The sequence below is a fragment of the Hydractinia symbiolongicarpus genome, chromosome 9, assembly GCF_029227915.1.
Source record: "Hydractinia symbiolongicarpus strain clone_291-10 chromosome 9, HSymV2.1, whole genome shotgun sequence".
Taxonomy (NCBI): Eukaryota; Metazoa; Cnidaria; class Hydrozoa; order Anthoathecata; family Hydractiniidae; genus Hydractinia; species Hydractinia symbiolongicarpus.
In genome coordinates this window covers 25,624,654-25,639,737 of record NC_079883.1, presented here as the reverse complement: position 1 = coordinate 25,639,737, position 15,084 = coordinate 25,624,654, and the positions used below count along the sequence as shown (strand labels likewise).

Genomic DNA, 15,084 nt, shown 5'->3' with positions numbered 1-15,084 from the left:
TATATCCTTTGGATTTTATTCGTTTGCCATGATAAGATATTTTTGAAAAAACCCGTTACTAAACACGTTTTTTGATAAGAACCCGTTAAAAAACCCGTGGATAAATAGTTTTTAAAGAGGTGCACCTTGAACAATTTTTTTCAAAGGATTGTAGAAAGTTGTTTTGTTTTGGTTTATTTTCTGGGACTGAATTTTTTATGTCTATTCATTTATCAGGAGGTTATAAGGCGGCGTTGACTACATCCTAAACCGCTCTTGGGGTGAAGACAAGACTTTGATATATAAAACATCCTTTCAGATCTTCTTTGTTAATGTCATTTTGCACATAAATGGTTTGTTGGTCAAGTCAAGCATTTGACTTTCTTCGTCCTTGTTTATAGAAAAAATAATTGATTAGAAGGCTTGCAGTATTCAAGTATAGTGTCAAAAAACAAATCATCTAAACCTATGTAAAGTCAATGCAGTCGTAAACTTCAACGGAGTTACTACCCATGCACATTTGAGCATTAAAAATATCAAACTGATCTTTTCTGAATTGTCACTGGGCATCCAAACAACAATATTAATAACCCTGGTCAAAATTTTTAGAACAAAGCTCCTAAAGTTCTAAATTCGCTGCGAATATTACCAAGTTCAAACGCGCGAATCTAATATGGAAATTGCGTACATAATAATTTGTGGTGAGGAATGTACTAATTTGTAGTCTTATATCAACTTATTTTGAGCAGGACTTTAAATAATGTATTTCGCAAAGAATAACAAAAATATGTTGTATCCTGCATGTTAGGAATCGGCTGCCGTGTATTTATATATGTTTTTAGTTCGCACGTTGCATTATTATTATTGAAGAAAATAGTATTCTGTTTTGAATGTGTTATTAATAAATATCTGTGTATCCTAAGACACAACAAAATATTGTCTTAAAATGAGGATCCTTTGCCGTCAAAGAGAGAAAATAAAGTCTTTGTAGGAAATACCTTTCTTCTTGATTAAAAAAGTCTGTAAAAAAGTTGATAAAACTACTTTCCTTTTGTGTTGTTCAATGCCCTTAAATAAAGCACAGGTGTAAGGAAATGTCGAAATCCTATGTTTTGCGTAACATATTTTACATTCTGTTGGTTGTTTAAAATTATTACTGGCCAAAATATGGCTATCACCCGTCATATCAAAAAAGGGATTAGAAGAAATTAGTAAATCAAAATGGTGAAAAGGTGTTCATTTTTTAGGGCTACATCCTGTGTGCATTATCGAATCTCAGCTAGTCTTGACCTCGTGCCCAGGGCTTTTTTACGCCTATGATATTCTGACGAGACCATGGGGATGAGGTTCGGCTAGTCCTACTTTTAAACTCTGATTTCTCTGGGTCTACTGAATCATCATAATGATTGCAACGAAGAAATTTAAAACATTGACTAAATAAAATGTCGAAAAATACATGTTAATACACATTTTCTAATTGACTCTTGCCGTAATGCAAATTGGTGAAAATAATAACACGAGTTTCTGTAACTTTATTTTGGTTTGTAATTACCATAGTTTTTGGCTACTATCTATCATTTATATTAAATATATGGACTAGCCTTTTAATAAATTCCTTTAAATGCACTGTTGTCAGCCTACTTGGAGCCGTCTACTGACCGCTAACCGGCTTGTAAGGCAGGCAAGCAAGTTAGGGCAATGCTATACGTATCTCTGGCAGTAATGTAACATAGTTACAGTCGGAGGGGAGAAAGAGCCAGCCGTTGGGACAAAATTCTCAAAGAAAAAAAAAATTCCGTTACACATTTACTTACTTACTTACATACTAGTATTAGTAGGAAGAATTTTATTATCTATAAAATAAAAATAAAGATTTTGGCATTTTGAAAAATTTCTGAAATGTTGATAGCATTTAACCATTTTTAAGTGGCGCTCTAACTCGACATGGTTCGTTACCTCATTATCGAAGCAAGCCGCAACAGCCGAAGCATTCTTAAAGTATACATGCTTTCAAATACAAAATGCATATTTGGAGTATTTAGCATGTAGTTTGAGTATGTCGGTTCAAATTCTCCAACAAACCATACCGAAGTGAGATTTGAAATCATGCTGAATTTAAAATATTCTATTTTTTTAAATGGGCGATATTTTGGGAGAATCGAGCCTGGATTTTGTCGATTGAAAGATTGCAGAAAAATATGCTACTGGCTGCAGATATTTTAACTTTATCTCAATGCTATTCAAGTAAGTAAAAAAAAAAATGGGTTCAAACTTCGCCATAATTCGAAAGTGAATGCCTCACATTGCACTCCCAGCACGGCTTATATTCGACACACGCTATGCAAACACAGTACAAATGTTTTTTGTATTCTTCTTGAAAATTACAGCATAAGCCGCATATAGTAACAATATGTTTCAATGAAGTTCTTATTGTTACAAGCTTATCAACGAAAACACATTGAGGATTTTTATCATATGTTGTTATTTCGGTTTTTTGGGCATGGAGTTTTGGTAGAGATATTTTTCGTAGTGTAGATTTTGTCTCAAGAAAATAATGGAACACGAAGGTAAATTACTGAGACAAATTTTCAGTATTTTAAAATTTTAAGCATTTTGAAATCTTTTTTTCCAGTGATTTAGTGATGCTCCCAATCTGGAATTTATCTTCACATTCCCTTGAGAAAACAAAATATCTATACTCACCTTAGTGAAAAATACATATTTCTAACTTTGAAAATATAAAAATAGTAGGGAGAAAGGATTTTTAGATGAGTCTCTTATGGTTTCAAAATATTACAAATCTAATATTTTATTAGGAATAAATGCTGGAAGGTTCTTAAAGGGAACCCGAGGTATAAAATGATGTTGGGCTTGATGTTGAATTATCGAGCTCAAAAAGTTGGTTAACAAGTTTTTTTTAAATTTTTTAAAAGGATTGTAGTTCTCAAGATAAATTAAATTAAAATTTTATTTCTATATTAAAAAATTTCGGATTTAATTATGCTGCCTAAATTATGATGTCATATTAAAGTAACAGCTAATTTTGATATTTTTTGTCATAAGTAATTTTAGACCGGTTAAGGGATGTGCATTCAAACTTTATCAATGCATAGATATTATAAAGGTGAATTGTTGGAGATAAAATCTTTTGCTAAAACGACACTCGTTTGCTCGTCCCAGGCCTCTCAATATTTTTTGCTGACGACCCAATAACTCGGGATGACTATTTCGAACTGTTTCTGCAAAAGCATTAGACTTCGAAATAAAAAAAAATATATGGAGTATTACACGGAATCTGGTTTTTAGTGGATTTTTTAATTTGTTTATTTTAAGTATCCCACATAGCTACGATGACTTCAAAATATATTTTTCTAATTTATCTTTCTAGAGAAGAAAAAGCCGATCAAAGTTTACGCTCGTGTCAGACCTCTGAATGAAGAAGAGGTAGATAGAAACGAGAAAACATCTGTCGAAACGTTTTTGGAGGACGAGAAAAAAGTAAGGTCATTTAAATTAATAGTAACTTGGTACAAAAAAAAGCTGTAATGACAAAGCACGTGATGTTTTGCGAACGTTTGTCAATATGTAATGACGTTTGATGGGCCCAGTCAAATAAAAACTGTTCCCTTTAAATATAATCTAAGTCTTTTTATATTTTGAAACTATTCTGCGTTTGACTAGATAGTAGTTGCTTTATCTTTCTATATGTAAAACCCACTGGTGAACTTGTGGTGGAGCGTTCGCCTCCAGGTGAGAAGTCCTTGAGTTCAAACCCCGGCCGAGTCATGCCAAAGACTATGAAAATGTGAATCGATCGTTCCGCTTAACGTTCAGCATGAGAATAGGATTGATATCTTAGGCGGTTGTCTAGTTGAGTGGCTGTTGTGCTAGCACGCCTACCGTAGCTCAAATGGGAGACTTAATGCATTATAACCCCCTAGGCAGGACCCCCATTGATAACAGTTCCATTAGGAACTGAAGAGGCATTACGAGCAGCTCACGCCACTGAGTTTCATCTGATAGCACTTGCTGGTAATTGTTCGAAGCTCACAAATGAACAGCAAAATTTTCTTCTTAGATAAAAATACGAGATGAAAAACATTCTCAGGAGACGACTTATTATTTTGACGGTGTGTTTAGTGGTGAAGACTCCAATGAAAAGGTAATGTTAACAGTTAATAAGAATGTCACAACACTTTTTTAAAGAAACAAACAAAACAGATTGTTCCATAATTGTTGCCGAATTTTTCTGACAACGCACATTTTCTCCAGCGCCCTTTTAATACACGTTTTTTATATAAGAAACAACTTTATAAAAAACTGACTAGCCGCCTTCTAAAAAAATTAAGAAACTTTTACTAGTTGGAAGAATGTTAACATTTTTAAGTGAAAAACCTTTTTTTACAAATTCCTTCCATCAAGTAGATAAAAAATGCTATCCTGAGGTTATCCTGACTTATTAGAAGTCTACTTGAAAATTGCAATTTAAACAGAAAAGACATCATTTTAGGTGATAAATAAAGTGCAAAAAGATACTAGCTATTTCATTTGGCTTCTTATAAAAAAAGACGTGTAGCAAATTTTTTGCGCTTTTCTGTAAAATCATCGTCGTTCAAAAACGTACGAAATTTAAATTTTTAAATTTTAAATTCCACGCTCTAAATTCAACCTAAATAATTTTAGGTTTTCTTTCATACGACGAAACATTTAGTGACAAAATTTTTAAATGGTATGAATTGTGCTGTTCTCACGTATGGTCAAACTGGTTCAGGTAAGAAATTTTACGATATTTACATTTTACATTACATTACATTTTATATTTACAGTTTACCAGGTGTACCACGCCCTTCAAGTTTTCGACGTCGAGAAATAAATTGTCGCATATCGTTCCTCTCATTTTATTCACAATGCCACAAAGTGATTTATTTTAATAAGAAAGTCTTCTGTCTAGTCTTATCCAACAAATGTTTTATTGGTTCGTTAATACCTTTAGTTAAAAAACTCCATAAGCTTATCCTCCTCAAAAACAGTGATTCTTATCTCTTACGAATAAGCGATCTTTCTCTTGTTTAGAGGCTAAATGTGTATAGTTTTTCCCTGCATTGTACAGGACTGCATTGTGCAGGACTGTATTGTACAGGACTGTATTGTACAAAACTGTATTGTACAGGACTGTATTGTACAGGACTGTATTGTACAAGACTGTATTGTACAGGACTGTATTGTACAGGACTGTATTGTACAGGACTGTATTGTACAGGACTGTATTGTACAGGACTGTAATATACATGACTGGCGTTTTAGAAGACAATCCTCTGTTTATTTATCACTGTTGTACGGTTTAGGTAAGACATTCACACTGATGGCTGATGGGTGTATTACTGACTACGCTATAACCGAGTTATTTGAAAAAATTAATGCTGATAAGATTCATAAATATAAGGTAGAATTATTTATTATTGTTTCTTTGTTTTAACATCAACATCTTACTTGTCTCATCACTCCTCATAGGTCTATCACGGCTTATCAGGTCACAGAACATACTAATTAAAATTTTTTGTTGTTGTGATTTAGATTACTTGCTCGTTCGTGCAAGTATATCTAGAGAAGGTATACGATTTACTTGGAGCAGATAACAAGGAAGAACTTCCTGTACGAGAACATCCCAAGAGAGGTATGTGTCTCTCTATTTATATCTATTTTTAGTTATTGTCATAATTCAAACAATAATTTCAAAATTTGCCATAATTTTAACGTAGAGCTATATAACTTGCATCCTTATTTTTAAGGTATTTATGTTTCCAACCTGAGTCACCATCAAGCGAATAGCGCCGAAGAGGTATTTACATTGTTAGAGAAAGGAAAGGAAGAACTGGTTACTGCAGAAACTAAAATGGTTCGACAATCGAGCAGGTAAAATTCCTTCTATTTCAAGGCTTTTATATGCTAGGATCAGTATCTTAAAACTAGATAAACCCTAAAAACAATATTCAATATAATTTTTTTATAAATGCTCTAAATATATCAAAGATATCCTTAAGCACAAGATGAGTCTTAAACGATAAAATGGATTACTTTTTCTGATTTTTCTTACCCTAGATCGCATTCAATATTTCAATTGAGCATCGAGAGACGATTAGACGTGACGAAAAAGAAGCTAATCCTCGCCAACACAGGTTTGTAAACATACAAATTATTTTCGCGCGGAAACAAATGAAGCGCCATTAATGAAGCGCCATTGTGATAGAAAAATCAGTAAATAGATGCGCATAGCTTAGAGTACGTAACCCTTTAATTTGATATTCTAGAACATGGGGCACCAACTGAACTTCCTCACTTGGTAAGTTTATTTCTCTGGTATCCAATTTTTGTTTTCCATTGTTCTGTTTTTTAAAAGTGTTTCTCACATCATAGTGCGTTCCGGATGATGTAATGGTGTTAGAAGAAGACATGGTACTACGAGGAAAAATGGATATGTTAGTAACAAATATCTTAAAGTTAAACATTTCATTTTTCGTATTCAACTTTTGAAATTGTAAGGCCGTTATAAAAGCGTATTCCAAAAGGATAGAAATAGATTTCTATATAAGATAAGGTCTATTCCCTTAGAATTAACTAAGTGCAAGAGATGGTGTTGACCATGTGCAATATTTGGCAGTACAGCGCTGGGCGATCGTTTCTCATTCCATTGGGATTTTAAGAACTGCCTCTATTCTTTTATTAATTTATTTCTGTACGTTTTAGTTGTGATTTGGCAGGAAGTGAGAGGCTTGGCAAAACAATGGTTGAAGGGATTAATCGCAGTGAAGCTAGATATATCAACTCGTCTTTGCTGGAGCTAGGGTACATATATAACTTCTTATTAAAAGTTCAAGTACATCCTTGAAATAAATAGTTACATTCAATTTCAATTAAGTTTGAATAAAAAGAAGCAAAAAACAAAACTACTACAAACAAAAAGACACAATAGGAATGGAAGGAATACGCTCAGGAAATGTGTTTGAAACCAAATGTTTTTGACACAATAACTTTAATTTGTAAAAATATTCTGTGATCATCTAGAAATGTCATATATGCGTTATCAGAAGGCAGAAGAAGACATATTCCATTTCGTAATTCAACGCTTACAAGATTGCTACAAGAGTGTCTTGGATCACGGTGCATAACAAGTTTCATCGTAGGTGTCTTTTCCTTATCGTAAATGCTCTAATAAACGTCCCTGGCGTTTATTTAATTTTTGCGATTTTTAGGAGGCGCTTATTGGAGACAGGCGGTAAATAGAAACTAGACATTTATTGAAAACTAAGAAATTCAAATATACATTTTCTCACATACCTATATTCCCATCATATATTCAACACAAGTAATTTCCTTAAATGAGGAAAGCTCCAACAAACACCATTTTAGAGGGCGGCATTTATTAGAAATTAGGCGTTTATCAAAGCGTTTACGGTATATGATATCTTGGTCATTAGTTTGTCTTTCAGTTCTTTTTAATGTGTTCCAAACTAAGAAATAGCTTATTGTTTCACAATTTTCACGAAAATTGTAATCGAATGAATTTCTTTTGCAATTTTTGTTGTTTTTCTATAACTAGCACATTCGTGCATCCGTAGCATAAAGTACTGATTTGGCAACCATTTTGAAGAGACATGTTAGGGGTTTTAGTATAAAAGACAGGTCGCTAGCGTTAGTATGGTTAAAAATGAGTACTTTTAGTTCAGTGCCAAGCCTGTAAGCAGCCAGATTCAGTAATCAGCGTCGTATTGCTCCTATGTATGTAGCTCTGCAGCTCTGCAGGATTATTGTCCCTCAAATTCGCGCTATATATTAAGAAATCTTCTCATGGTTTTTTTTGGTTTTTTTTTAGGTTTGTGTGGCACCTTCTGCCAGTGAAGCATATGAGACAAGATGTAGTTTAAACTTCGGAACGAGAGCAAGAACGATTACGAACAAAGAAAGAATGAGCGTCAATGTAGAAGTACGTAATGTAAACAAACAAATTTTTTTTTATGGATAACAAGAAAATGTTTATGTTTTGAAATATAAACAAGAAGGGTATCGCGTAGTAAAAGCTTCCTTTTATGATCGATTTTAATGACAAAAGGAGAAAAATCATACCCAGTATTTTTTCCACTTCAACCTAACATCAATTTCAACCTTATCCGGGAGACCCAGCATAATTTTTCTTACCACCGGAAAATCGGAATAGTTAAGGTGAGAAAAATTAGGCTGGGTCTCAAACGATTTTTTTTGCTGTCAGAAAACTGACTACGCCTTTTGATTGTTTGTTTTAGTGTTTTTTGCTCACGTGGTCAATATCTAGAAATCTTCCGTTTTAAACACGAATGCCCACACTCACCCGAACAAATATAATAAATTATTGTATTATTTAAGAGGTTAAGATGTGACCACGGCGACTTTGTGCTTATTGGTTAATTTTAATTCGGGGTTTGCTGTGAGGTTGATTTGCATTTTAGGGATTTGCTCTGACGTTTATTTGCATCCAATCTTTCTTTTGAGTGAAATTAAATTTGATTTCCTCGAAGACAGCTAATTTAACTAATTGCTCCCTGTGTAAGCTTTAAACACTATCCAAATAGTTATAGTGAACATTTGTTTTAGGTCGATTACCAGTTACTAGCGAAGAAACTACGACGTAAAATTGAACTCCTAGGTAAGTCGTGTTCACTTTGTGCAAATTCATTTCGTTTACAACAACATACATGCTCACAGACTGAGCAGTGTTTTTAACAACAGCTGTAACTGTCAAAACCTAGAGTAAACACGCTTGTTCATGACATGCTAATATCAATATTATTCAATAAATCAACAACTTAATACCAACACTATGGTCATAATTTTGAACCTCCAGAAAACCATTTTTTATAGAAAATGAATTAAATGAATCACGACCTATCAGGGATTTCATTTCCAGCTCTCTGCAAAACCTCAACAACACTGTGGAGACCCAGGTATGTAACGAAACTTTTCATTCATTTTTTGTGATAACATGTTGGTCAAAAGTTGCTAAAATTTAATGTTTATGAATCTAGGCAACGTAACGCAGACATTTAACCTCAAACATCTATATTATAATGCCCGTATACGTCTGTCCGTCCGTCCGTCACGCAAAATGCGACGGGCGAACCCGTGGATTTTTCCACGGGCTAACGACTAGTATTTTTATAAAAAACGTTATTTTTAAGACACCTATTTGCTCTGATGCTTGAGATTATACAAAAGTATTTGTCTGATCCATAGGAAGAAATTTTATGTTTCTGGTTGAATAATTAAATGTGTCATTAAGATTTTTTCTGTTATTCCAAGCATTACAAATTAATTGAAAACAACTATGTTTATTTCAAGCACAATGAATTCCAAAGGCTGTAAAGTGGCACGAATCAATGTTGTTGTCTGTTTAAATCCGCCCTTTTGTAATTTAGACGGAGCTAATCAACATGGAAGAACAGCTATGCAGGGTCCATCAACCAGGACCTTCTCTTGACACGTTGAAACACTGTTTAGGAATATCCGAAATGCTTGAAGTATTACTGGAAAACAACGAGAATTTGTGCCAACAACATAAAAATTCCGATACGCTGCGTTCGTCAGCCATGATGGAAATGTTTACCATGGCAACTAAAAGAATATCCAGTATCCATAACAACCTTGCGTGGGAGGAATTTAAGGGGAATGTGGAGAAACACGACGTAAACAACTTTATTGATAGCTGTCTGCAAAAGATGGAGAATGTTCGAAATGAAATGCTAGTCATAAGTGATGGGCATGATAAAAATGATTTATTCGTGGAAGCTGCTTACACAATTTCAGAAGCTTGCTCTGATATCGAAAACATGCTGGGCAATATCTTGAAATCAAATACAAGTATTCTCGAATTGTTAGGTAGACGGTCTGGTAAGAGAACTATTCATATAGCTACATATACAATTTGAAAACACAGTCAAGCTTGTGCATAGCACAAAACGCATAAGAAATCGAGACCACAATGTCGTTGCCGAGATTTTTTCTTTTTAAACTACAGTTGATTGGCAAGGACTTATGAAACCTTTTTGTAATAAAAAAATATGTACATTATAACAAATTTAAAAAACAATTAATATTTTTATACACTTGCACCACTTTAATACCGGTACTATTTGCGAGGACCGTTCCCATTTAATCATTCTTTTTTTGTTCACGTTCTTCGGGTTTGTGTAACTTTGTATTTATGAAGATCTAAATTTTTTACAGGAGATACAGATTTTAACTCTTTGTATGAAGTGATGCATCATCTAATGGACTTGTTCAGTGAACATAACACAATCTCTGGTAAGTATAAAAATGACATCGTAATGGCTCAAATTTTAGTTAAAGCAATAACCAAGTTTTAGAAATTTCGGTAAAGGGAAAAATAACACTAATCATTTTAAAGAAATCGATTTTTGGACAATAAGTAAATACAAATGACTTCTATTTTTAGACAAACAAAATTGCATGAATTACATCTACTATCTTATGAACCTGCTGCAAGTTTTACAAATAACTCGTCTCCTGCTTGAATCATCCAGAATCACTCCAAACGAATGCATCTCTGCTGCTTCATCAAAACCCTTCATTTGGTCAACATCAGTAGAGGAAGGGACTTCGTCCGATATTGAAGGCAACTCTCATGACGATTCCTATTTTGGCGATATTTCTTCTATTACAAAAATTGATCATGATAGGCCAGAGATTGAGCAAATTACCAATGATCTCAATAGTGAACGCATTAATCCACCCTTACAAGTCAAACTGAATCGAAGCCAATCATTTAAAGTGAAAAGCGACATGATTTGGAACAGAAATATTGAAGACACCAGCACCATAACATTGCCATCAGAGGACGGCTCAATAGATCCATCTTTGGCAAAGTTGCCAAAGCGTAAGAGTAAAGTCCATTCCATGGATTATCCACGAACGCAAACAAAACGATATGTTTTTATAGATGATGGCAGCACCAAGAGTTTAACTTCAGATCAGAACGAAGTGGAAACATATCAAGTGAAGGCTGAATTGATAGATTTGGAAAAGAGATATGACGAGCTATCCAAGAAGTTTAAAACAACGGTTGGAGAAAAGGATGTCTTGAAGGATAAACTGAAGAAGTTACAACAGGACAAGATGATTTTGATGACAGAAAGAGATTACGCACAGCAACAATTCGAAACATTACTCAACAAACAAATGGATGTTAATAAATTAAATGAAGAAAATGAAATCAAAAGGATCAGCTCCAGAACAAGTATCATGCAGGAAGAAAACAACGAGGAAACAATTGCAATGTTAGAGAACATGTTGAAAGAAAAAGAAGAAGACATGAAAAGGTTGGAAACGGAGAATAAAAACCTCCTGAAAAATATGGATGATCGAAAACATTTGAGATTCCTGCAATCTTTTGTCGAAGAAAAGGATGAAGATAATAACCAGAATGAACATGATGCGAGGTACAACAAAGAACTGGTGGTGTTTGCAAACGACATTCTTACATTGTCAAATGCAGTTGATGTTGTCAACTATCAGGAGTCGGTCAGAAGAAGCATCAGCAACATAGACGACATCAACCAGCTAGAATCTGAATTATTCTACATGATTGAGAACAATGTGAAATATGAAGCTGCTTTGACGGACATCCAATTTAGAGTGAATCGCATGTTGACTGGTGAACCTATTGCTTCAAATGAAGATGATAACCTAAAAGTATCGAAGAAGACAGTGGCTCCAAAGGTTGTCACAACACGATCACCCATGCATGTCACAAAAAAGATGACAGATATGAAGAGAAACCAACGTAAACGCATTGAGCAGGTGCGTAAAATGTACAGTGAGCAGCCTGTCACTGCGGCTAAGGAAATCAAAGCCTGTCGCGCTAGCCGAGTAAAGGAGTTACTGCAGGAGAAACTTCGGATGAATGATCATATTGACAAGCTGGAAAGAGATTTGACGACAAAAGATATGGAGTTAAGGGAATCCAAAAAGAAAATAGAACTGTTGGTGATGGAGCTAGGGCATTTGGATATCGAACTTAACAGACAAAGTTCAACGTTGACCCTGTCACGGCAAGCCACAACATTGTCAGTATCATCAATCAAAGGTGACAAATCGCAAAAGTGTGTTGATGTTTGTTTGCCCATTTGTGAGAACGAAGACGTTCAGATTATTGAGATACCAGAAATTCAATACAGCGACATGATGAATATTGTCAATACTTGCCTAACGCCTGTCGACGGAAGTAAAACGTTACAGGCGGTTAAAGAAGAGGAAATGGTACCAGTGGAGGAATTGCAGTCAATGAAGTTGGAAGCGGAAACATACAGGCGAAGGTATAAAGACATTGAAAGTTTGTACACGAATTTAAAAGAAAATGGCGAACAAAACAATTTGTTGAAAGAAAATATTTCTTTGCAACGCAAAGCTACGTATCTCGAAGATTCCAACAGAGCATTGAACAGCGAAATAAAAACAATAAAATCAACGAACCATGACCGGAAATTAAAAGTGCAAGAATTACGAGAAAGAAATAACAGTTTAATACAGGAATTGGAGCATTACAAACGACAGAGCGTCCAAACACAAGCCAAGAGTGATGCTGCTAAGTTAAAACTTGAAAAGAAACTTTCCAAAGCTAAAGAAAGGTATTCAACTCTTGAAAATTATGCTCAAAAAATGGAAGACGAAATACAAGTGTTAAGAAAACACGCCGCTAATAAGAGTTTTAATGACAGCGGGTTAGCTCAATCCGAAGATTCGGAATATCTTATTGGTATATGAGCTGAACTTGGCTAAAGGCGATAGTCCACTTTGATCGGAAAGCACGATGTACTTAGCGCTGCGCGTTCGTCCGTCCAAGCGGCACAATGTCATTGGGAACAGAAATGCGCGCGCAAATTAAAAAGGGCGGCGATTGAAGCAAATTCATTGGTCAAAATTAAGAAATTATGTCATTATTCATCCGCTCTTGAAATATTCAAAATGATCTTTAGTTTCAATACGCTCAGCGTGTGCAAAAGCGCTCCTAAATATTGAGCCCTTTAATGCGCACGCCTGGAACCGATGTGCTAAAAGATCGAAGTGAACTTTCGCCTTAAAAGTCGTGTCGTGAAAAGTGTACATTTTCCTGTATATACATAAATTTACATATTTAATATAAAATATTTAAAATGAAGAGATATATATTAAGTTTTTAACAGCAACCTATAGATAAAACTGGATACGTTTGTATATGAAAATACCTTGCTAACATTAAGAGTTTTAAGTTTATTTTTTATTGGAGTTTTGATCTACGTTTCAAATAAATAAAAAATAGTTCTGAGAAGTTGCTGTATCTTTCCTAAAAAAAGTCTTTGGCTGAAATGTTGCGAGAGCCTAAAACTGTGCAGGGATGGACACTAAAGTCGTATAATATTTTGATATATGAATTTATTAATATTTATAAGCCATTTTTTAATTTTTTTTAGGAAAATATTTTGTATTCAACCTTATGTCTTCTTTTTCGGAAGAAAGTATTTGCTTTGTTTCCGAGTTTCCTTGTTGTACTGATAGAAGTTGGGGCTACTAACAGCAACATTCTTCACCAATGAGAAACTAACTACAACCCACGCACAGATTGATAAAACACCACAAATATTTTAAATACACTGGATATGACTTGTGGTTTCTGTAAAATGATAGGTTCAAATCTTTAATAGCAATCGAAACATGCCAAACGCTTGTAATAATTGCGAGAAAGAAGCTAAATTGAATTTTTTACGTAATTCTGCCCGCCATTTCGTGATACGAAAGTAATTTCAAACGTTGATAAAGACAAGCCACTAATTAATGGCTCCCAGGTTGATGTAATTAGTTTATATTTACTCCAAAATTAAAGTGAATAAAAGAAAATTGTATAAAAATAACAGAAAACACTGAGGAGAGACATTAAATAACGTTAAGCCCGCCTCCTTTTATCTTACAGTTTTACACCAGTCTTTCTGTAATTCATAAAACAGACATCCTCTAAAGCAGACACCTCTACAAGGCGAGCAGTTTGTTGTAGACAGTAATATATCATGAAAACGGACAATTTTTTGATACTGGTTAAAAATTTCTGCTAGAATAGACCTGCATAGACAATACAAAATATTTTTTTATTTATTTATTTATTTCTCTCCTGACATTTTTCAGTCACTCAGTATTCAGCAAAAGCTAAAAACAGGTCTGTATTAATTATATCAAATTGTTAGATCTAGCCTATCCAAACCTTTTAAAATTCTTGCGCAGTGTCGGTGTAGAGAGAATCCACCATAAGATAATTTATATCATATTAGCAAACTGATACAAATTGTTGTTATAATGTGGACGTACATGCTTAGATGGAGCTAAAAAGACAGAGGGACAAAGCGTAAACTATATTAAAGTTTCTACATACTATCTATGTAATAATAGTCTGTTTGTCGGCGAAAGCCGGGTGGTGCTAAACCACGCACAAAGTTGTTGCGACAAGTGAAAACTCGTTGAATTTTTCGCAGGCTACCAACTAGTCTGTTATAATAATACCGGTATTCTGCCTCTGCTCGGGATTATAGCCATTCTACGAACACGAAATAAGATATATAAGGGACGGGCAAACCCGTGAATTTATCCACGGGCTACCGACTAGTATAGAAAGTTCCTCCTGCGTGGTCGAATGACAGAACAATAAACTAACCGGATGAAACAAATGAGGCTTATTTCACCTCTGGCTTGAAGTCAACGCAAAAACCTTTATGTTTACGATTAAGATATGTTATCTGGAAATTTAAATGATCTTGAACAACTGGTCAAAACATAGACCCAAAATCCGTTCAGAACATATAGAACTGTATTCTTTACATCAGTGATTCGTGAAGGTTGTTAGTCGTTATCTGACCGACATATTCTACTAATTGACATGTGTTTCTGTTAACATAGATTAGATTTAAAAAGTTTTGTAAACACATGCCAAAACACATATCTGTGCTACAGGAAGTTTTTTTTGGTTGCCATAAACTGATCTTCGGACATGCGTCGTAAATAATTTATTGCCGCCGTTTTTTTGGTACCAGCCGC

The 15,084-nt window shown here is 34.4% G+C and overlaps 1 protein-coding gene across 1 annotated transcript; it reads left to right on the top strand.

Moving 5' to 3' along the window:
- The first annotated feature begins 2,385 nt into the window (after positions 1–2,385).
- LOC130657723 (kinesin heavy chain-like) lies at positions 2,386–13,534 on the top strand. Its single transcript, XM_057460733.1, has 18 exons — positions 2,386–2,546; positions 3,368–3,477; positions 4,058–4,141; positions 4,663–4,750; positions 5,325–5,422; positions 5,554–5,653; positions 5,769–5,892; positions 6,079–6,155; positions 6,288–6,319; positions 6,394–6,455; positions 6,724–6,822; positions 7,042–7,156; positions 7,850–7,960; positions 8,605–8,656; positions 8,872–8,954; positions 9,426–9,897; positions 10,234–10,311; positions 10,463–13,534. Exons 1-18 carry the CDS (start codon positions 2,534–2,536, stop codon positions 12,787–12,789), a joined length of 4,125 nt encoding a protein of 1,374 aa, XP_057316716.1. The 5' UTR covers positions 2,386–2,533; the 3' UTR covers positions 12,790–13,534.
- Positions 13,535–15,084: the final 1,550 nt, after the last annotated feature.

Bases quoted from the DNA above. Each gene is read 5' to 3' on its own strand.
- LOC130657723 (XM_057460733.1), top strand. The intron at 6,156-6,287 runs GTTTGTAAACAT...TTGATATTCTAG, and splicing joins GCTAATCCTCGCCAACACAG to AACATGGGGCACCAACTGAA. The intron at 6,823-7,041 runs GTACATATATAA...GTGATCATCTAG, and splicing joins TCGTCTTTGCTGGAGCTAGG to AAATGTCATATATGCGTTAT.